General features: G+C 43.7%; 1 protein-coding gene across 2 annotated transcripts in view; it reads left to right on the top strand.

The window, feature by feature from the left end:
• Nucleotides 1-24,369, top strand: part of MET (MET proto-oncogene, receptor tyrosine kinase) — a 226,627-nt gene that overhangs the window by 29,531 nt on the left and 172,727 nt on the right. For both annotated transcript variants that reach the window (XM_063927234.1, XM_063927235.1), the window contains exon 2: nucleotides 9,227-10,432. In XM_063927234.1, coding sequence (XP_063783304.1) covers nucleotides 9,227-10,432 — 1,206 coding nt within the window. The remainder of the gene's footprint in view (nucleotides 1-9,226; nucleotides 10,433-24,369) is intronic.

Genomic DNA, 24,369 nt, shown 5'->3' with positions numbered 1-24,369 from the left:
GAAAGATGTGGGCTGAGAGAAGCTGTACATTGGGAATGATTGCACGGACTAATAAAAAGCCAATGTCATAGGGAATGCTGCTTCTTGTTTCTTCCTCACTGACTGCCGGCATCCCATCAGCCGGTATATCATACCCAGTCCCTCTTCAGGATATAGTTATAATGCCGGCATCCCGTCAGGCGGTATATTATACCCATTCCCACTCAACAGCCAAGGAAATTAGCAATGCTACTTGAACAATATTTTACCTGAAAAATTTCCTTTTAAACAACTTTTTTTTTACTTTAAAAATGAGTCTATAACAACCATTTTTAGATTAAGCATTATTTTAATGACAGTTGAGAAAACTTAATATAACTTTCTGAAATGGCTTTATTTTTACAAAATTATTATTTTTTTTAATATAGAAAATATATTGGTATTTCACTATTGCGTTTAAGATTAAATTTATATAACTTAACATGGGATTCTAGTTTTTAGTCTATCCCCAGGCTACATAAAATGCTGCATTTATTCTAATCTTAATACATAGGGGGTCATTCCGAGTTGATCGTAGCTGTGCTAACTTTAGCACAGCTACGATCATGTTCCCAGACATGCAGGGGGACACCCAGCACAGGGCTAGTCCGCCCCGCATGTCAGTCCGCCCCCCCCCCCCCCCCCCCCCCCCCGCAGAAGTGCAAAAGCATCGCACAGCGGCAATGCTTTTGTATTTGTTGAGCAACTCCCGGCCAGCGCAGCCACTGTGGCTGGCCGGCAGTTGATCGTCGCTGCCCCTGGTTGCAGCGGCTACCTGTGATGTCACGCAGCCGCTGCGGCCCACCCCCCCCCAACACACACACACCACACACACACACACGGTCCGGCCTCTCCTGCGTTGGCCGGACTGCGCCCCCATAACGTCGGCCAAACGCAGCCGTGCCAGTGCCTCCCCCTCCCGCCCAGTGACCGCCTCTGCCTGTCAATCAGGCAGAGGCGATCGCTAGGGAACGACGGCCTTTGGCCGTCCGGCATGCGCCGGCGCGACCCAATCACTGCGATAAACTGCAGCGAGCGAGCGGGTCGGAATGACCCCCATAGTGTATAAAGAATCATGCACTCTTTCTTCATTTATAGAATAACACCTGCCCCCCTCCCCCGTCCACTTTTGAAATCAAACAAGTAATGGATAAAGCAAAATCCGATAAGTAGAATGTATAGGAAAGCTGTGCAAATACAGCATATTATGATTATATTACAATACTGTATATATTTTTAGTGAGAGCTTTTGTACAAAATACACCTGAATCCACTACCAGCCACCCCCAGCGACACAGTCAGTCTGCTTTAGTAATAATTGATATCATTAATCACTTGTAAAAATCCCACACAGCTATTCGCTTACTGATAAAGACACAAAGTTGATAAGGTTACAAGAAGGTCACAAGTTTGCTACTTGACAAACTGCTTTTTATTGTGCTTTGATAAAGGAAGGTTTTATTTCATGTTTAAACACAATGAAACAACACTAAGCACATGGAGAATTATTTCAGTTTGTAAATTGCAAAATTGCACATTATGAATTGCAATGGGATATAATAACTGATATCAAACAATCAGTAAATACTGTTGATTGATCTAGTACAGTGGTTCTCAAACTCAGTCCTCAGGACCTCACACACTTCATGTTTTCCAGGTCACCAATGGATCTTTAAAATGGGACAGTTGATCATACACCTGTGTACCTGCTGGTGGTCTAGAAAATGTGATCTGTCAGGAGTTCTGAGAGCTGGGGTTGAGAAACACTCTATCTGCTTGGGCAATGGTCTACTTCAAAGGGCTCGAGCTCAAGTTCTACTGTATTTTTCTTTTGAATTGCTCTTAGCGTGCTGGTATGTAAACCATATACTGTGTGTGTGTGTGTGTGTGTGTGTGTGTATATGTGTATGTGTATATGTATATATATATATATATATATATATATGATGCGGTCGTTAGGTTGACACAACTTAGGTTGACAGTCATTAGGTTCACCACTGAAGGTCGACATGGGCATTAGGTCGACATGTACTAGGTTGACAGGTCAAAAGGTCGACATGAGTTTTTCAAAAATGTAATTTTTTTTTTTTTTTTTTTCATAATTTACGATCCACGTGGACTACAATTGGGAATGGTAACCTGTGCCAAGCGCAGCGAGGGACCTTGCCCGAACCATGGCAAGTGAAGCGAGCCATGCGAGGGGACATGGTGCACTAATTGGGGTTCTCCGTGACTTTACGAAGAAAACGACACCCAAAAAGTCCAAAAACCCATGTCGACCTTTTCACCCGTCGACCTAGTACATGTCGACCTAATGCCCATGTCGTCCTTCAGTGGTGAACCTAATGACTGTCAACCTAAGTTGTGTCGACCCAACGACCCTTAAATATATGATAGGTATGGGTCGTTGGATAAATTATATTTATATATATATAATTTATTTAACAGTTTCTTATATAGCGCAACATATTCTTTTGCGCTTTACAATTAGAACAACAGTAATAGAAAAAAACTGGGTAAAAACAGACAGACATAGAGGTAGGAAGGTCCTGCTCTATATACATACATAGGACGTGTAGGCTGGGGAGGCAAAGCTTCACATTTCATACTCCAGTATACTCCAGAATTTAGTAGTAATAATGATCAGAATACTACAAAGAAGATATTTATATCTTAGAAATATCATATTTGTGTTATTCTACTTATTTTTACCGTCAAAACTCACTGCCAAATCATATATGGACACAAGGGTGGTTCAATTAGTAAGGTAACAAGACCTCTCACGTGTGTAATGTTCTCCATTTCCTTCTAATTTCCCACCAGGCCGGAGCAGGTAGACCACTGCTTCCCCTTACGGCCATTAGACAGTGCCTCATATCAGTCATACTATCCCAACATCAGATGTAAGAATGCGGAACTGGTGCACACATGATCAAACACAGAGGTGCGTAGTGTGATCAGAATTCTGCATCTAAATGACACATCAGCAGCTGAAATTATTCGCCAACTTGTCAAGGTGTATGGTGATAATGTCATGTCACGGAAACATATTTGGGTGTGGTACACTGCCTTTGATAACTGCAGGACAGTCATTCATGATAAGCAGCGATCCGTCTGGCGCAGCATCTTCTGGTATCTGAGCTTTCTTCTGTAAAATATTTTGGTATCTAATTATTATAGACCTGCAGTTATCAAATTATGGGCGGGATGTAATGAAGTCAGAGTTTGGTATTATTTTAAAGGGGGTAATAATGTAGAAGGCATGGTTTAGCCCTGTACATGAATGCCCCTTTAAATATAACGTCCGCGTTCGGCCGGCATCCCTTCGAACTCTGAATTCATTACATCCTGGCCTATGTATTGCATCTTATCCCTGCAACACAGAATGTTACACTGCTGCATGCTAGAACTACCCTTTGAGCCCTGGCGAAGACCTACCTGCCCTGCGATTACTTTTTACTATTCACCGGCAACCAGCCTAATACTGTTGGCGAAAGTTTAAAGTATTATGTGCATACTATATATGACTTCCCGTGGATCTAATCCATTTCTGGCCATAGCTAATGGCATCCTGTGTTAAACCATAATTTCATGACGTAAATAGGGTAAACTGAATTAAATAGGTTAAATCTCTGATTTGAAAGGCATTAACCCTTTGGTATTCCTATTTAACCTGATAAATAGACAAAAGTGGTGATTGAGCTTTTTAAGCGCCATTTTGGCTCTTCACCACTTCCTTTATAGACCATACAGCGTGGCAAATATGTGGGGTTGCCAAGTCAGTGAAGTCACCTGTGTCCTACCTTGTAATATACATTTTATAGCCATGTTACACGATCAGCTAATGTGTGGAGCTCAGCACACAGCAAGCTCCTCCCACCACACAAAGGTATGTCAGGCAGACTATATAGTACCTTTAGCTACTGTGGAACTGGGCATGAAGTGCCCCCTCGGGGGAATGCAGTGGTAGGGGCCCATGTTTAAGAGGCCTATGTGGGCATGAGGGCAGATCTTGGTGTACTTTATGTAGATTCATGTTCATCTATGTTCAGTGGCGGATTTAGGGGGGGGGCACCAAGGCACGTGCCCCCCCTGTCATTTTTAGTGCAGACTGACATGCGGACGAGCGTCCGCATGTCAGTCTGCGGTCTTGTTTCCTCCCCTGCTGTTAGGGACACGGAGGGCACAGTGCGCGCCTCTCCTGTGTCCCTCCTGGGTCTCCGGCGGCCGCTGGTCTCATAAAGGAAGTGCCGTTCGTGAGCACTTCCTTTATTACAGTGACCCGCGGCCGCAGGAGACACAGGAGGGACACAGAGAGGCGTGCACTGTGCCCTCCGTGTCCCTCCTAGCAGCAGGGGAGCGGGGGGAGCAGCGGCGGCGGCGGAGGAAGGGGGGGGGACGCACTGGGGGGGAATATCTGGCACTGGGGGCATATTTGGCAGGGAGGGGGGAGAATATCTGGCACTGGGGACATATATGGCACTGGGGAGGGAATATCTGGCACTGGGGGCATATTTGGCAGGGAGGGGGGGGGGAGAATATCTGGCACTGGGGACATATATGGCACTGGGGAGAATATCTGGCACTGGGGGCATATATGGCACTGGGGGGGGGGCATATGTGGCACTGGGGGGGAATATCTGGCACTGGGGCATATGTGGCACTGGGGGCATATATAGCACTGGGGGGGGCGATATCTGGCACTGGGGGCATATTTGGCAGGGAGGGGGGAGAATATCTGGCACTGGGGACATATATGGCACTGGGGAGGGAATATCTGGCACTGGGGGCATATTTGGCAGGGAGGGGGGGGGGAGAATATCTGGCACTGGGGACATATATGGCACTGGGGAGAATATCTGGCACTGGGGGCATATATGGCATTGGGGGGGGGCATATGTGGCACTGGGGGGGAATATCTGGCACTGGGGCATATGTGGCACTGGGGGCATATATTGCACTGGGGGGGGCGATATCTGGCACTGGGGGCATATGTGGCACTGTCGGGGAATATCTGGCACTGGGGGTATATGTGTACCTGGCACATGGGGGGGGGGCTATATTTGGCACTGGGGGCATGTGAGTACCTGGCACCGTGGGGGAATATCTGGCACTGGGGACATATGTGGCACTGGGAGCACAGCCCTAGCAACAAGGACTACCTCCTAGCAACGAGCATGACACCCAGTGCATGAAACCCCTGGCAACGAGCATGACACCCAGTGCATGAAACCCCTGGCAACGAGCATGACACCCAGTGCATGAAACCCCTGGCAACGAGCATGACACCCTGAGCATGAAAACCCCTGGCACCGTGCATGGAACCAAGAGCATGAAACCCCTGGCAACGAGCATGACACCCAGTGCATGAAACCCCTGACAACGAGCAGGTATTTGAAAAGTAATTAGAAGCCTTACTGTAGGACTTAATGTGTAATGGGCATTACGGTGTGTGGCATAATGTATCACGGACATTGCGGTGTGTGGCATAATGTGTCACAGGCATTACGGTGTATGGTATACTATATCGCTGGCATTGTGATATGTGGTATAATGTCTCAGGGTCATTGCAGTGTGTGGCATAATGTATCACGGACATTGCGGTGTGTGTCATAATGTGTCAGGCATTACGGTGTGTGGTATACTATATCACGGGCATTGTGGTATGTGGTATAATGTCTCAGGGTCATTGCAGTGTGGCATAATATATAACGGGCATTGCGGTGTGTGGCATAGGGTATAACGGGCATTGCGGTATGTGTCACAGGCATTACGGTGTATGGTATACTATATCACGGGCATTGCAGTGTGTGGCATAATGTGTCACAGACATTGTATGTGCTATAATGTATCAGGGGCAGTGCAGTGTGTAGCATAATGTATAACGGGCATTGCGATTCCTGTCATAATGTGTCACAGGCATTACGGTGTGTGGCATAATGTGTCTGGGGCATTACAGTGTGTGCATATTGTGTCATGTGCATTATTGTGTGTGGAATAATGTCTAAGGGCCATTGCAGTATGTGGAATAATATATACTGGGCATTACTATAAGGAGGAAAAATGACAAATAATGTAAGGGGCATGAATCAGGATTATTTTTCTTTCCTGTGGTGGCCAACGTCTGGGCGTGCAGGTTGCAAAACTGGGGTATAAGGTAGTCTTTTCCTGCAATACCACGCCCATTCCAACGAAGCCACGCCCATTCCAATGAAGCTACGCCCCTTATGGTGCCCCCCCTGTAATTTTTTTCTGGATCCGCCCCTGTCTATGTTCCTGCTGCATCAGGTAACTGACCCTCTAATAAATTAACAATGTATAATGCAAGTGCACAGCCTGGAACCTGACATTAGAGGAGGGGGTAGGGCCCACAGGCAGTGGGGCCCGCCGGGGATTTCCCATTTACCCCTGTGGGCCAGTGAACCCTGCCTTTAGAAGCGTGGCAGGTTACAGTTTGCTAAGGTTGTATGGTACTTTCCTGTAAACATTACAGAATCAGAGTTTACTGTGTATCCATTCACAGGGCTTATGTTACAGGCTTGTTCTGGGCCTTTCAGGGGAAAGGGTGCAGCAGGATGGTATGAATTCAGAGTGTTTGCTCTAAACATTGGACTGAATGGCAGGATGATGGCATTATAAGGCTATAAAGTAACATTATGAGGCAAGATAGTGGCATCATGTGGCTATGTATGGTGGCATTGGGTTTACTGTATGTTGGTATGTTGTGAGTTTTGGGACATTGTGTGTGACATATCAATGTAGTGTATGTATTGGGCAGCATGTTGTACAGCAGGGGCGGCCAGACTTTTGTAGTTGGCGATCTACTTTGAAAGCTAAAAAGCTTTTGTGATCTACCTAGGAGGAATAATAGCAAAATAAGCGCAAAAACAAGGGGCGTGGCATAACAAAAAGTGGGCGTGACATAACAAAAAGTGGGCGTGGTATAACAAAAAAAGGGACGTATCCTTGCTGCACAGAGTGTAATGACTGCCTCACACAAAATAACACATTGGACCCCACAGGTAAAAACCTCAAACACATATGCCCCCACAGTGCCAGATACACATGCCCCCACAGTGCCATGTGCCCACAGTGCCAGATATGCCCCCACAGTGCCAGATACAGATATGCCCCCACAGTGCCATGTGCCCACAGTGCCAGATATGCCCCCACAGTGCCAGATTACAGATATGCCCCCACAGTGCCATGTGCCCACAGTGCCAGATATGCCCCCACAGTGCCAGATTACAGATATGCCCCCACAGTGCCAGATATGCCCCCACAGTGCCAGATATTCCCTCACAGTGCCATGTGCCCACAGTGCCAGATATGCCCCCACAGCGCCAGATTACAGATATGCCCCCACAGTGCCAGATATGCCCCCACAGTGCCATGTGCCCACAGTGCCAGATATGCCCTCACAGTGCCATGTGCCCACAGTGCCAGATATGCCCCTACAGTGCCAGATACAGATATGCCCCCACAGTGCCATGTGCCCACAGTGCCAGATATGCCCCCACAGCACCAGATTACTGATATGCCCCACAGTGCCATGTACCCGCAGTGCCAGATATGCCCACACAGTACCAGATATGCCCCCACAGTGCCCGCAGAGCCAGATATGCCCCCAGTGCCACATATGACCCCACAGTGCCAGATATGCCCCACATTGCCAGATATGCCCCCACTGAGCCATGTGCCCACAATACCAGATATGCCCCCATAGTAAAGCTCACCGGAGTGGAGAGCGCAGCGCTCGCTTCTCCTGTCTTCCACCCTGCTTCTCAGTCTAATCTCCGGCGGTGACGGCAGCGTGTATAGCTCAAATCAGGCGCCGGTCCGCGAGCTCTCATTGGCTAACGAACCGGCACCTGATTTGAGCTATACACTCTGCCGTCACTGAGGAGGCAGAGCGGCAGGCAGGAGAGGCGCGGCTTCGGGTGGCTGGGCGGCAGATCGCGATCGACTGGTCGCATGTCCGCGATCGACCAGTCGATCGCGATCGACTATTTGGCCACCCCTGTTGTACAGTATATAATGAGCAATTATGTCTGATATACAGAGCATATTTTTGCCATACAACACTTGCTTATATTTTATTTTCACTCAGTACAAATCAGTAATTTGTGCTTATTGTAAGTCTTTATATAAAAATAAGTATATCCTTCTTCTCCATACCACAGGTTAAGAATCCCTTCTGTCCTATGACATGTGAATGAAGGGAGGCAGAGGCACAAATAGGGTGCTGTGATCTGTATATAGAGATCAGTGCATTTCCTACTTTCCCTGTCCCTATTGTCAGCTGCTTGGAAAGTCGCCTTGTGCACTATATTATGGTCTTTCCATATAATATAACAATGTCTTTGTGATAATCCATCACCTTTCCATTCACATGTCAAAAGCAGAACAGAGGGGAGCCGGCATTACCTAACGTCCATAGCCTAAGGATGAACAGTTATACATATACTTAGTGATCAGTTTAGGGCAGCTGCAGTTATGTGATTGACACAACTATACTGTGGTTGTTGTCAAATGTTAATAATTTACTGCTGAGAAGAACATTCATTATTTTTCTTATTTAACTCTTTTTCCTTTGTGAATGTCCAACCAGACATTCTGAGTTACCCGATCCTCCCGTGGTAGCCAACCTAGCAGTTCATGCCAGCCAATACACAGTAGGTCATTCTTGTGCGGAAAAGTGATGCATTTAATGTGTTTTTCCTCTCAATTGTTCCTGAAAATAACATCTGAGTTTTCCTCTCAATTTTGAGATGAACTTTAACTCAATAGCAATAATGCATGATCACTAAAACAACACAGTGTGTGAGTCACAGTATGTTTGTGCCACTAGCGATTGTGTGAAGCCACAGCTCAACACTTCATAGAGCGTGAAATGTCACATTGATCATCAGTCTGAGCCACATCAAACCCACACCATTGTAGTTTAGGATAAAAGCCAAGTATGAACTGTGTAAACCCAGTCACTGGGGTGATAAAATTAGACTTGATACCACATGAGACACAGGCCATTATTGTTTTATAATGAGTCAAATCAAGTATAGTATTGTGCTAAAATGTGCTGTAAATCTATTTTTGATAAATTATTATATCATCACAAAGTGCTTTCATTATGTTGTCTAGACATACGCCATTGTTATTAGTTTGACTGGTCATTTATTTAAGTTTAACATTTCTTCTTGTTTTGCAGGTACTTTATGTCAAGATGCCAGGAAATGTACCTGCTACTTCAGTGCTGATTATCATCTTTGGATTAGTGTGGAACAGCTTGGAACAATGTGAGGATGCAGCGAAGATGTCAGAGATGAACGTTGATATAAAATACAACTTCCTGTCCTTCTCCAGTGATACACCGATACAAAACGTCCTCCAGCACAATGGTTACGTTTATGTGGGAGCCGTGAATAAAATCTATGTATTGAATGAAAACCTCACTAAAGTATTTGAGTACAAAACAGGACCTGTGCTGGAGCAGTCACACTGTGGTGGACCTTGTGAAGGTTGTCTGGGGAAAGAACATTCATCCAATGGCACCTGGATAAACAATGTCAATGTAGCACTACTTTTCCAAGACCTCTATGGTGAACAACTTATCATTTGTGGAAGTATACACCAAGGTAGATGTCAACGACACATGCTAGACACAAATAGACCCTGGGACATAGCAACAGATGTCCACTGCCTGTACTCTTCCCGGGTCAGTAACATCACAGGCAGTTGTCCTGACTGTGTGGTCAGTGACTTAGGAAGCAAGGTCCTGGTAACAGAAAAGGACAACTTTGTCAGGTTTTATGTAGGAAATACTGTAACAACATCACAATCCACACTTCATTCCATATCAGTCCGTAGAGAGAAAGAAACACAAGATGGCTTTGAATTTCTCACAGATCATTCCTACATGGATGTACCCCCACTCATGCGAGACTCATATCCTATCCGATACGTTCACTCATTTGAAAGTGGTGGCTTTATCTACTTTTTAACAGTACAGAGAGAGTCACTGGACTCCAAAGCCTTTCACACTAGAATTGTTAGATTTTGTTCTTCAGACTCTGACTTGTGCTCCTATATAGAGATTCCCATTGAATGTATTTATACAGAGAGACGGAGAAAGAGATCAACTATGGATGAGAAATTCAATATTTTGCAAGCTGCATATGTAAGTAAGGCTGGGGAAACCTTTGCCAATGAGATGCTCTTCGAAAAACAAGAAGACATCCTGTATGCTGTGTTTGCCCAAAGTAAACCAGACTCTGCTGATGTGACAAACAACTCTGCTGTGTGTGCAGTGTCTATAAAGACCATCAATGAATTTTTCAGAACTAAGGTTGGAAATAACACCAAGTGTCTGGAACACTTCTATGGAAGAGCTAACCAAAATGCTTGTGTTCACAAGGTGAGCTTCACATCTTTACTCTTCATTTGGTTCAAAAACTAATTTACCTGATGATGCTACAATAAGCCAAGGTGTATTAAGATTGTTACATGCATGTAGGAGACAGACATGACCTTCGAGTATTATTATGTAGATTCTCATGATTGCTTGAGGACCATGTTTTTCAGGTCAAAGTTTGTACTTCTTTTTTTATAACGTCTTGGGAAGAACTTAACTAAATAAGAAACAATGAACCTAGCTATGATAGTTATGAGTTATGAACCTAGTTATGAGTTAATGTAAGCCCACGATGTAGTGCTTGACATGACTCCACATCAGTGAACAATGTTAATACATGTAAGCAAATTGTATAAAAGAGCAGTAACTAGAGATTGGGGCTCTCCTTCCTTTATAGAAAGCTAGGTGATGATGTTAAAGTAGTTTTCAGGGAAAGTCAAAGGGGGAACATCACTTCCCATGCAGATATCTGTTTTAAACTCTGTTCTAATGGCCAGAATCCATTATGGGTTCCTTTGCAGGAGGTGATTTCAGGAGATGATTTCAGTAGTATCTATTAATGTATAGGTATCTGTCCTATAGAGTATGCCTTTGTGCTATGCCTCAGCCTTCTCCTAAAGAGCTGAAGGACTCACATTTGGGGGCCAATTCAATTAGGAGCGTTATGGGTCCTGCGATTCTCATGGCACACTCGTACTGTGAAATACATGTTTTGTGCACAGCCCCTTCAGCAGGTGAAAATGAAGGGAATTCTTTTTTTTTTCCAAGGTAAATATGACACACACTGCAGAAAATCTTGTACACCACTTCCAATGAATAATCACTCACTTGTAGGGGTTAAAATAGCATCATTTGGCCAATAAAGGTACATCAGTTTTCAGGGGAATTTTCTAAAAAGCTCAATTATGTGATAAATGATGTAGGATAGGTAGTTGGGGATGTTGTATTGATGGGGGAGTTTTAGAACTTGCAGATGAGAGGTAAAAGTGTTTATTCCAACTCTAAAAAGTGACTATACAGGCATTTGCTTGCTACCATTTTTTCAGCCATTAATAAAAAGTTCAAAGATCAGCCTTTTGACACCTTTTAAAAGATCCAGTACTTTCCTTATTGCCACTAACAGCCTTCTATCTATGTTATCATTTTTTGGGGGTCCAGGAAGATTTCCTTACTACTTCATGCACTTTTATCAGGTTGCTTTTTTAGACAAGTTCCGCAACCTCACTGCAACTACTGCAAATTAAGCATTTCTTATTGGCTCTTGCATTTCTAATTGGATCCTGCATTTTTCTTGTTCATGCAATGCATGCGAGTTTCATGAAACAAACTTTTAATTGAATTGACCTCTTGAAGTCAATATTACTAATTCACTATCCCTAAAAGTGTACATCCGTGTTGGTGCTTGTAGAGAGAGCACATTATCACTAAATAATGGCTGTAGATATTCCTATAAGCATAACATCCTATTGTTATGTTAAACAATAATCTCACTTGTTCAATTGTAAAAAAAAAATCAGACCATACAAAGAAGAAGAATCACACAATACATAAATACAGGAGACAATGGAGGCATGTGCTGCAGTCCTCCCTCTCCCAGGTCCCCAACCCAATCCGGTCCCAGCCTAGAGACAGAACTCTAGCAAGAAAACAGCAACCAATATACATAAGATGGGCTGGCAGAGGCTGAAGTGCATGGCCCCTCCCTCTTTTGTTGGCTCTTCCCCCTTACATATGCGGGATCCGCTGCCTCTGCTGTTGCTGTGGGAGCAGCAAATAGCAAGAATGAAAGACCCTGATCAGCAATGGGTGTGGTATAGAAGATATACTTTGTCTAGATAGACAGTCAATAGGTCTACATCATATGGTCAACATGCATTAGATCGACAGGGTAAAAAAATTGACAGATAAAAAGGTTGGCAGTGGTTAAGGTCTTCAGGTACAAAAAGCCAACAAAGTCAAAGGCAGGACCGGACTGCCCATCTGGCACTTCCGGCAAATGCCAGAAGGGCCGATGGGCAGGTCCTGTCACACACAGAGCAGGAAGGACACGCGCAGCGCAGCCTCCGGCTCTCTGGTCTGACCGCTCCCCCCGCCAGCCTGCCTGTCTCCATGGAAATGGAAGTGTGCCGTGAGTTTTGTGGCACACCCCTGTTGGTAGTGTGCGTGCGCTCCTTTCATGTGCGCGCACGCACATGCCAGGGACTATTTTCGGCACCAGTCCCTGGTCAAGGGGTTGACATGACATTGATCAACACAAAAATGGTCAACACGTGTTTTTGCCCACATCTTGTTTAATTTATGTTCCGTGACCTAGAAATAAGAAAGTTGGTGCACCATACAACCATTAGAATTATAATAAATATATACATCATATCTGAGGTTTTCGGCATCAAATTGGGCAATATTATGAGCCTGCCTAGTCAGGGTAAACTCTGTTGGGAAAACGTGAAAAACCCCAAAAATATGTGTAAACCAGTTGTATTGATCCTTGTCGTGTCGACCTTTTGGACCTGTAGACCTTTCATTAGTAGTGAATGCGGTGTGTGTGTGTGTGTGTGTGTGTGTGTGGGGGGGGGGGGGGGGGGCGCGTCTGGATTCTCTTGGAGTGTTAGTAGTGAATGTAAGGGGGAGAGTGTATGTCTGTGTTCCCCCGGGGTGTTTGCAGTGAATGCAGGGGGGAGGGTGTGTGGGGTGTGTCAAGGTGCTGCTGGGGTGTTGGCAGTGAATGCATGGGAAGAGTATGTGTCTGCATGCTGCTGTGGTGTTGGAAGTGAATCATACTAAGCGAATTTCATGTATTGTATACAGGGATGGACTGGGGCCACAATTCAGCCCTGGCATTCGTGAACGCGCATGCACGACATGGGTAGCGCGTGTACAGGAGAGGGGGCGCATGGACACAGTGCTTGGGGGCGTGCCATGAGCCAGGGGGTGTGGACTCACAGCACAACCCCATTCTTGTTATAACACACACTACAGGTGGGGGACTGAGGGCATGGGGGTGTGCCTTGAATCAGTGGGGGCATGGACTCGCGACACTCCCCCACAATTTTCCTACAGGCACGTACTTTAGGGGGAGCGGCAGCCAAACCAGAGAGTGGGAGCTGCGCTGCATGTGGCCTTCCTGGCTCTCCGTGGGACCGGACCAGCCAAGCAGACCATCTGCCCTTCTGGCATATGCTAGAAGTGCCAGATGGGCAGTCTGGCCCTGACTGTTTATGAATTGGGTCAGTTAGTATAGAATTGCGACTCTAGACCCTGGCCCTTCTTCATGGACTGTGATTATAAGTATTATTCTACCCATTCTGACCACTAAAGTGGGCGGATGTGGGAGGAGTATCCACTCTTCTGGGAGCCTGGGGGACTACCCTAAAAATTGGGAGCCTCCTGTAGTTTGTGGGAAAATAGGTAAGTATGAAATGAATGCAGGGGAGAGGGGTGCTTGTGTGTCTGGTGCTGCTGGGGTGTTGGAAGTGAATGCAGGGGGAGGAGTGTGCGTGTCTGGATTCTGCTGGGGTGTTGGGCTTAAAGGGGAGGGGGAATGAATGTCTGGGTGCAGTTGGGGTGTTTAGTAGTGAATGTGTGTTGGTGGAGTGTGTGTCTGAGTGCTGATGGGATTGGGGTATTGATAGTGAATAAGAGCGGAGGGGGTACCAACAAGTATCTCACCTCCGGGCTCCTGGTATGAACTTCTGCCCCCGACTACATGTTTACAGTTACAGTTTTCTGGATCAGTAATCAGCGCTGATACAGGGTCATCATGTGCTCTGGCTAGGAGTGGCTATGATGTAAGTCTGGCCCTGAGTTCAGCAGACACTCCAAGAGTGTCATTATAACTCACACAGATGAATCCACCCTACAGTGAAACATGATTAGTTTTAAGAAGAAACATAATTAGCATTTGTAGAGTAAAACTGAATTTAACGTATAATATTCGACCCCTCGCATAGTATTCCTGGTCAGCAGCTGCTCGCCTCTGGGAGAATCATTTAAGTGTTGACAGTAAATGTCTTGGGGCGAACACAGTAACAGCGCTTCCACAACATGGATTAACCCTTTCAGTTTGTTTTCTTTATTTCAAGCATGGCAGCTGTCACATAAATCCAGGCTCTTTGTAGTTTTGAAGTCATATATGACATTTCAACAACTCACAGAGCATTTAATTAACGCTATATGATGGGACTATTGAGCCAACTTTGTGTCTCTCCCATCAGTAACACATTTAATAACCATGTTCCTGTTCCCTACATGTCCAACAGTCCAATGAGAACACATCAACTATAGTGACTAATGTCATTTGCTTATTCAACCTCTTTAGAATCTTAACCCCAGTTGTATATAAAGTTGGTTACACGTGAGACATTTACTAAATCAGCAGTGGCTCTCTAATTCTCAACTTTTTCCTTGTCCAAAATAACCTGTACTTCACTACAATTGTCTTAACAATGCCTGTGTCACTCAACAACAAGCCTAGCTCACAATACTAACTGTATTCCTTTGGAGATTCTCCATCATGGATGATTTCTATTGGTGGAAAGAACTCAGTGGCTCTAGATTGAAAAGTCTCTCTACCTTCTCTATCACATCTGCACTTCTTGTATGTACTGAGCAACCTTGTATGTACTGGTCCTGTTATGTAGTGTATATTTGTATTTTGTATGATTTGTCCAGTGCAGCAGAGCTTTGTGGTGTTTCACATGTAAATGATGATGATGACAGAGGCAAGATAATGCATTTTATCATGGCCAAACAAATGTATTTCTTAACCCTCTTATGTTCCCTGATATATTATCTCCATATACTGTTCTAGCATGTCAGTTCATTCAACACTCTCTTAGTAAATTCCCACCAACCGTAATCTCTGCTCTTTGGTTGCAGCTCTTACCAGTTGGTTTAATGAAAACATACATCCCTTTACACCCTCTAGTATCCAAGTCATGAGAACAAAAGGTGTTCATATCTACATCAGCAGCTTTTACAAAACAACTCATTTCTTAAGCTCATTTAAATCTGGTTTCAGCAAATCATTTCACTGTAACATCCCTATTTAAGATGTGCAATGACATTGGTCTTGAAGAGAACATGCCTGATTGACTGGATTTTGCTAAATCTTTTGATTGTGGAACACATAGCATCAGGCAAACATCTGTGTTCAGGTATAGGAATATACCTCCTTAATTATCTATACATTTACATTTATCTATACATATAATAACAATGTATGGGTTGTGTCTGTACATAGCAATTTTTTTGAGAAATATACTTCCAGGGACTGTTTATGAACTAACTATATGGAGACGAAAAAAATTCTGAATATTTGTCTGTCTGTCTGTGCCGGCATCATGCAACAACTGCTAAATAAATTTGAATGTCTTTTTTCACTATTGTAAGCTCAGGGACCTAGAACGAAACTGAGGTATGTATGATCTCAACGTGACATCTGGGAGAGGAGCAATAAAGGAAAAAACAGACGCTTGACACTCTGCACATGCAATATGCAGGCTCCGCAAGTCCAAAATGACTATATGTGTATAAATATATATACACAATATATACATATATTGCACCCCCCCAAAACAACTCAGGGCTGCAGGCATAGATCTCAGGACTAGCTGCTTCTCCCCTGGGCAGCTTTACGTGACTTGCTCATGAGTTAGTAGCCCCAAGCATCTTTTTGTGTCAATCCCTGAAGGAAAAACTGCAAATATTGTTTACAAAGAATTTTGTGATCAATGTGTACAATATAAAATATACATCACAATATTAGATGGCATTACTGTCTTTTGTAAAATTAGTTCCGCTGAGCAATAATAGACATCCACGCATCCAGACATCCATATGTGAATACATTGGTGTATGGCTAGTTTTATATACAGCACATTGGGAATGTATCCTTTGGTAGGAACCCTTCAGTCTCATTTTAAGTAAGCATGATACACCATATTACATATTGCAGTGCATTGCAGCTACCAATCACACCATTGTGATATGCCTTAGACTAGCCATCCCTGAAGACTGTGGCGTAAAGACTATTTGCCTGCTTATCCTTCAAATACTTTTCTGGCTAAGTTGCCTAATTACCTTAACAGAGTTCTTAGCTCTGCAGCTAACAGCACTTATCACCTTTCAGCTACATTCATAAACTTGATAATGGTTCCTACATTCAGTAAGGAATATGGGTGCTCTGCCTACTCCCTATTTTTTAAACATCCTCTTGCTAATGTATAAGAGGCTTAACAATTTCTGTGTTCCTGCTCTATAAATGTGTTTGTTATTGTAATGTTTAATGCCTTTTGTCCGTATTAGATCTAAACTGTATACTGTATTAACATTATTAATATTTTTACATCGTGCCATCCAGGGTATTGGGTAGCAAGCGTTACTGCCAAACAGAGCGCAGGCTTGCAGGGTGCTTGGAATGGCACCCTGAAGCCAGTATTACTGCAGCAGTGCCACCTGTCATGTGTACAACCACTCCAAGCATCCTCAGGAAGCTCCAGCCTGTGCTGCACTTCCCTGTGCTGGTGGCCCCACACTCTGCGCAACGTCATGATGTCATGCACTTAGTGGGCAGGTTCTGGCACAGGGTGCTCTGGAGCCTTCTTACGGCACTGGTGCCATCTGCTCCATAGCACTTTACAATTGAGGACAAACGCAGTAATAAAACAAGTCTGGATATTAAAAGACAGATAAAGTGCAATATGATGTATCTAGATGAGAAAATGCTTGAAAACAAGAAATTATTCTCAGTGTATTTTTCCAAGATAAATGACTGTACAGATAGATAAATCAAACACGGTTAAACTAAACAAAACATCATACTTGTGTTCCGTTTTAATTAGCGAAGCGGCTTGCCCTAAGCGTAAGTGCAGCCATAGGTCGTACCTACTGTAACTCTGAACTTGCAGATCTTTATTCACAGCACTATGCGTACAAAACCCATGATTACAGGGCGAAACCAGGCCTCATGAAGGGGCAAGTTGAGGTGCCATTGTTGGAGTTTCCACGTTGTTGCCCTATCAATATGCCCCCCTACTGGCTAATTGAACAGACCCCTTGGAATACTCTATAATGCACTTCTTCTTAAGGGGTCTATTCATTCTATAATCTCTTCTTCTTAAGGGGTTTTATTCATGCAGCAGTGAAAAGAGTGGAGAAGTGAGTCAGTGGAGAAGTTGCCATTGGTAACCAATCAGCTGCCACGTACAATTTTATAGAATGCACTTGATTAATGTTATCTCAGTGCTGATTGGTTGTCATTGCCAACTTCCTCATTGGCTCACTTCTCCACTCTTTTCACTGCTTCATGAATAGATCCCTTAAATTCCTATAGAGAATACTCTCTACTTATTATCTTGACACCTCAACTCAAAATATCAGTTGTCTGTTTTGCTGATAGATAGATAGATAGATAGATAGATAGATAGATAGATAGATACAGAACTTGCAATAAATAAACTTTTCCATATACAGGTTGAGTATCCCATATCCAAATATTCCGAAATACGGAATATTCCGAAATACGGACTTTTTTGAGTGAGAGTGAGATAGTGAAACCTTTGATTTTTGATGGCTCAATGTACACAAACTTTGTTTAATACACAAAGTTATTAAAAATATTGTATTAAATGACCTTCAGGCTGTGTGTATAAGGTGTATATGAAACATAAATGAATTGTGTGAATGTACACACACTTTGTTTAATGCACAAAGTTATAAAAAAATATTGGCTAAAATGACCTTCAGGCTGTGTGTATAAGGTGTAAATGTAACATAAATGTATTCTGTGCTTAGACTTAGGTCCCATCACCATGATATCTCATTATGGTATGCAATTATTCCAAAATATGGAAAAATCCGATATCCAAAATACCTCTGGTCCCAAGCATTTTGGATAAGGGAGACTCAACCTGTATAAGAAATATTTGATTAGCATTATAGAGTACGTCATAAAAAGGTCATTTATAAACAAAGTAAGCTAGCTACTCTGAAACTATAACCATGTCAAAAGAAGAAATATTAGCATTCAGTATCAGAAAGCCATGGTATTTTCCATTATGATATACAAGGCACGTCTGGATTAGTGAAGAGTTACTTTATCAAATCAGTGACAATCCATGTAACATCAGGAATGTCATACCTTACTATATCTTCTTCTTGTCACACTTTCCACTGCTCCATAACAGTATATTTTTAAATAGGGGATTTAACAAACATTCACTGAATTAAGAGGGCCCATTTATTAGTCATACAACAGGTGCAGTCACTTTTATTTGATTAGTTAATCCATTATGTTCCTGACTTTTACAACTTTGCACTGGGACAGTTTAATATCACAATAACTTAGTTTGAAATAAATTGCATAACTTTGGGTTGCAATGTCATGTTGCAAATAATGTAATAGAAGACAGTGAGATAGTGTGTCCAAAGGCCCACAAGTGACATCCACTTCAGAGGGATTCCATATGTTTTACCGGCGGACGGGATGCCGGCTGTCAATATCCCGACAGCGCCATCCCGTCCGCCAGAATGCCGACAGTGGGGCCAGCGCTAAGAGTCCACTTGCAGGCTCGCTGCGCTTGTCACAGGATCTATTCCCACTCTGTGTGTTTCGTGGACACCCACGAATGGGAATAGCCCTGGTGCGCCGGGATTCCGTCTGTCGGTATTGTCGTCTGTCGGGATTTTGGCATTGGTATCCTGAACGCTGGGATTCCGACAGCAGGCATTTTAACTGCAACCGCTACAGAGTGATCTACTTTAATGTATTGTGGATGAATATTTGTCACAGTTGCAGGGCCGGTCCAACCATTATGCCAGGTACGTGGCTGTGTAGCGCGCCAGACTGAGGAAGAGGGACAGTGGGTGGGCTGACGCTACTGGGCCAATGGGGGTGGGAGGAAAGTTAGTTGCCGGGCACCTGAGAGTGTAGATCAATTTCAGGCACTGCTGATGTAACTGACCCAGGCGGCATACCCTAATGTCGGGCTCCTCCAGTGCTACACTACAGATGGAGGGTGGATCTCCTGGCCCTGAGTGCAGCCGTGTCACTCTTTACCTGCAGTTGCTCACAATATCAGCAGCGGCAGCAGTAGGAGTTCTATCATGCTGATGAGCAGCATTGCTAGTCCCAGCTACTGTCGCGCAATGGGTAGTGTGTCTGCCAGGCCCCATAGTATGTCATTCTATTATTATATGAAAATGTGAGCATAGCTGCTGAGAACTGGTAGGACTGAGAAATCACATGACAGATCCAATATGGCCACACCCATGCAGCCAAACTGTTTGTTTACATCTGATGATGTAGTGCTCAGGCATGTTGCAGACGGTCAGGGAATACACGGTTCACAGGGAAACGGCACTGTCGGACACGAGGCTAAGAACTCAATGTGTGACAACATTATAGGAAAAGTATTAGGAAAGTATTCACAATTAAAGAGAAAGACAGACACATGCAGATCAGAAACAGATCCACATACTCCATAAAGTGGTTTGTGAAATTCCTACCCTATGGGGTCAAGTAAAAACAAACCCAATACATACACTAACCTAAATATGCTATATGACTAGGTTTGACTGACTTGGACTTCTCATTAACAGCATAGGTTGATTGTGGACCATGTTGTCCAATTTGTACCAAGACTGTTGAAGGTAAGTCTTAATTCTTCTGACAGTGCTACCCAGCGACATGGCGATGTGCTGTAACCAGGGCCGGTTCTAGACCTTGTGGCTCCCCCCCACCAACAGGTGAGTTGGTGTGCGGCGAAGGCACGCGCCCAAAAATAGGGGTGTGGCTTAATAGGGAAGGGGTGTGGCCACAGTTATGGCCCCAGTAGTTGTGTTCCCTGTAGCTGTGGCCCCAGTAGATTTGCCCCCAGTAGTTGTGCCTCAGTAGTTATGCCCTCCAGTAGCTGTGCCCCCTGTAGCTGTGCCTCCAATAGATTTCCACCCAGTAGTTGTGCCCCCTGTAGCTGTGCCCCCTTTAGTTGTGCCCCCAGTAGCACCACTTACAAACACAAAAAATAAACACACAATAATTACCAGCCCCGCTCCTGCTCCCGACCGCTGCTGTGCCGCTCGCTACTCTCTATGGGAGAAACGTCATGACATCTCTCCCATAGCAGTGCCGCACCGACACCGGAGGTCAATTATGACCTCTAGTGTCTGACTGTGGAGCCGGTTGCAGCAGTCGCCCACACAGCCCACAGCGCCTGCTGCAGCTGGGGAGCAAGGTGCGGGTGCATGCTGTATGTATCAATACCACATCCCATTGGACATGCAGCACATCAAATGGGACGATTCAATGGATGACATCATTAAACAAAGGATTGGGCATGGTTGTGTCTATTTTCCCTTTGTGATCAGGACCAGGAAGTGACAGCACAAGAGAGCAGTAGATAACTTCTGCCCTTATAGCACCTAAATGTTTTCTCTGTTCGTTTGAGGTTATTTTGTTTTTTCTATGCAGCATTGGACCCTCGCGGGCTTGCTTTGCTCGCCAAACTTCGGGCTCTGTGTCTCACTCCTCTTCGCTCACCACAGGTTACTATTCCAAATAGTTTGTGACATGGACCCAGGGGCTTATGGGAAAGGTCCTCTCCACGAAGGGATACTAGACGCTACCGATTGGGCACACACACTATATGATGATCGCGCAGATTATCAAAAGTACCAGTATCACATGATATATTGTATAGTGTGTTCCCAGTCTTACTCATATTCAAAAACCCAAATGATGCCCGCTTTCTGGTAACAAATGTCATCATTTTTATAACAAGTATTCTCAGTTATTTACAGCTCTCTTAAAAGTAATTCAAACTAACCACTGAGGAGAAACACTTAAAAGTGGAGGCAGAATAGTAAAAGTGTTTGTAACACTGAATACCATATGATAGGAAACGGTAATTTATTAATACGACTGCCATAACTCTATTCCCCTATGATTTGTCATTGCATCATAAATGCCTTGGCTAATATTCTAACTTGTCTTTATTGGCTACGGTACATGGCCCGAATTGGGCTTAAAATGATTGCAGATATACAAGGTCACGGTAAGGTTATGTCCCATAATATGTTGCAATGAAATTACATCAGGGATAGCAAATGTGTTCCATGTGTTGTAAAGCTGACTAAAACTAGTTAATCATAATACAGTCAGACCCTATAGCTTTGAGCACATTACAGCTCAATATACTTTTTCACTTACATGGTGACTATAATTGTTATACATAAAAAATTCACTGCGTCTGATATTTATTTTATAATACCATGTGATGGTTTTACTATACTGTTGTGAAAAAATGTAAGAGACAAACACAATTTTAAGGACTTTTGGTAATACTCTACATATAAATTGTAATAATTATTCTATATGATTGGAAAATAGACATGATAAAAAAAAGATCCATTACAAAACCAGTGATGATATAGCACATAGGTTCTCAAACTCGGTCCTCAGGACCCCACACAGTGCATGTTTTGCAGGTAACCCAGCAGGTGCACAGGTGTATTAATTACTTACTGACACATTTTAAAAGGTCCACAGGTGGAGCTAATTATTTCACTTGCGATTCTGTGAGGAGACCTGCAAAACACGCACTGTGTGGGGTCCTGAGGACCGAGTTTGAGAACTTGTGATATAGCATATAGAATTTAATTTCTTCATTGAATTACCCTGGGCTCATTTATTTAGTTGGCCCATAATACCCAAATAACAGGTGAGAGAAATGTCCCCCTAAAGAAATAGGTCATGTTCCATGACTGCAATTACTATATAAAGTGAGCCAATGAAGGAAAGGCAGGTCAAATCTGTATTGTGAAAGGATATTTGTATGTATGTTTATGGGATAAGTGGCAGGTCACTGCTTTCAGTTTCAATAAGATCACAGCACACTATTCTATTGATGTGATTGGCGGAAGGTACTTCTATATTCAACCACTTCTCCTGGAAAAGTGAACGGTTCAATACACATGTAATAAGATGCTCACACTCTATTCAAACATTTTAACCCATTGCATGTTTCTCGTGTATCCCATTCCGGGAGGGAAGGGGGCTGCCTAATTTATCAGTCCCAGGCCCCACAATTTCTGACAGCAGCCCTGTTCAGGTACCTTGAGCTGGTCGTATAGGCTTTGAAAGTCCGTAAACCAATCTTGAAACAGATTTGCTGTCTTACATGCAGTGAAGGGAGTAGAGCAGAGGTTCTCAAACCCGGTCCTCAGGACCCCACACAGTGCATGTTTTGCAGGTAACCCAGCAGGTGCACAGGTGTATTAATTACTCACTGACACATTTTAAAAGGTCCACAGGTGGAGCTAATTATTTCACTTGCGATTCTGTGAGGAGACCTGCAAAACATGCACTGTGTGGGCCGCCGAGGACCGAGTTTGAGAACCTCTGGAGTAGAGCATAGGTCTGCAAACGGGTGGTCTTCAGGTTGCTGACTGTCGGGATCCCGGCGCACAGTATACCGGCGCCGGAATCCCGACAGCCGGCATACCGACATATTTTCTCCCTCGTGGGGGTCCACGACCCCCCTGGTGGGAGAATAAGTAGCATGGCGCGCGTAGCGCGCCACTGTGCCCACAGCGTGGCGAGTGCAGTGAGCCCATAAGGGACTCATTTGCGCTCGCCACACTGTCGGTATGCCGGTGGTTGGGCTCCCGGCGCCTGTATGCTGGTTGTCGGGAGCCCGGCCGCCGGCATACCATACTACACCCCTGCAAACTCTGTCCTCATTACCCCACACAGTGCATGTTTTGCAGGTCTCCTCGCAGAATCACAAGTGAAATGATTAACTCCACCTGCGGACCTTTTAAAATGTGTCTGTGAATAATTACTACACCTGTGCACCTGCTGGGTTACCTGCAAAACATGCACTGTGTGGGGTAATGAGGACAGAGTTTGCAGACCTATGGAGTAGAGAATGGCTGTTATGTGGCTGGAACGGGGCTGGTTGGTTAATAGCCTGGCTGCTGCATTTTGTACCAGCTGCAGACGGTGCAATTCTTTTACAAAAACATGTATGATCTTCTGATGGATTCAAGTGCTTGATTCTGGCTATTTGCATATAATTTAACTATATGTAGTAATAGGAAAATAAAGACATTTATAGTTTTGTAAAAAACACTAAAATTATGTATATCATACTGTATATCCTTTTAAAATAGAAATAGCATTATATTTTATTTTGAATGAAACGTTATTTGGTTACATTAAGCAGTCTAATATAAGTATACAATTGTGAAGTTCTGTAAAAAACAAACAAACCCCAGCTAATATAGATTTATCATCCTCTGAGCTTGTCCAATAAGATAAAATAAACTAAGCTAAGACAAATGGCTCCTTGGGGACCTTATCAGCTGAATCCCACAGATCATTTAGCCTGGTAATTTCAACTAAATTAAAAGTAATAACACAGCTGCATAATGAAAACGCTTTCACACCAATCACAATGATCTGACAACAGTAATAAAAAACTTTGTCAAAATAAGGGCTGTAGAAAAAAAACCGTTAAGTCTACAGAATAAGAATTTATTTCAGTAGATGGGATGAGAAATCATACGGTGAATTTATCAACATAATAGAATATTATAAATGAAAGGATGCAAACAACACTTGACATTCAATTAATTAGCTTTTATCCTGGCTGTCATATGTTTTGTGCAGAATCACAGAAAAATATACAAATATAGGTATTGTTCCCACCTGTCCACTATTAATTTGCTTTATAGACACTAACTCTTGCAAAGTACTGTATATTAAAGAGGGAATGAACGGTGTCTACATTTTTTGTAAAACTAAAAGAATACATTTTACTATTGTTTATTTTGTCTGAATAAGTAATAAAAAAAGACATAACAACCAGATGTGGGATTCCGTATGACTGACCGGCGGGCAGGAAGCCTGCTGTCCATAACATGACAGTGGCATCCTGCCC

The sequence above is a fragment of the Pseudophryne corroboree genome, chromosome 6, assembly GCF_028390025.1.
Source record: "Pseudophryne corroboree isolate aPseCor3 chromosome 6, aPseCor3.hap2, whole genome shotgun sequence".
Lineage (NCBI taxonomy): Eukaryota > Metazoa > Chordata > Amphibia > Anura > Myobatrachidae > Pseudophryne > Pseudophryne corroboree.
The sequence above is the reverse complement of the archived record's forward strand: the minus strand, read 5'-3'. Positions and strand labels throughout refer to the sequence as shown.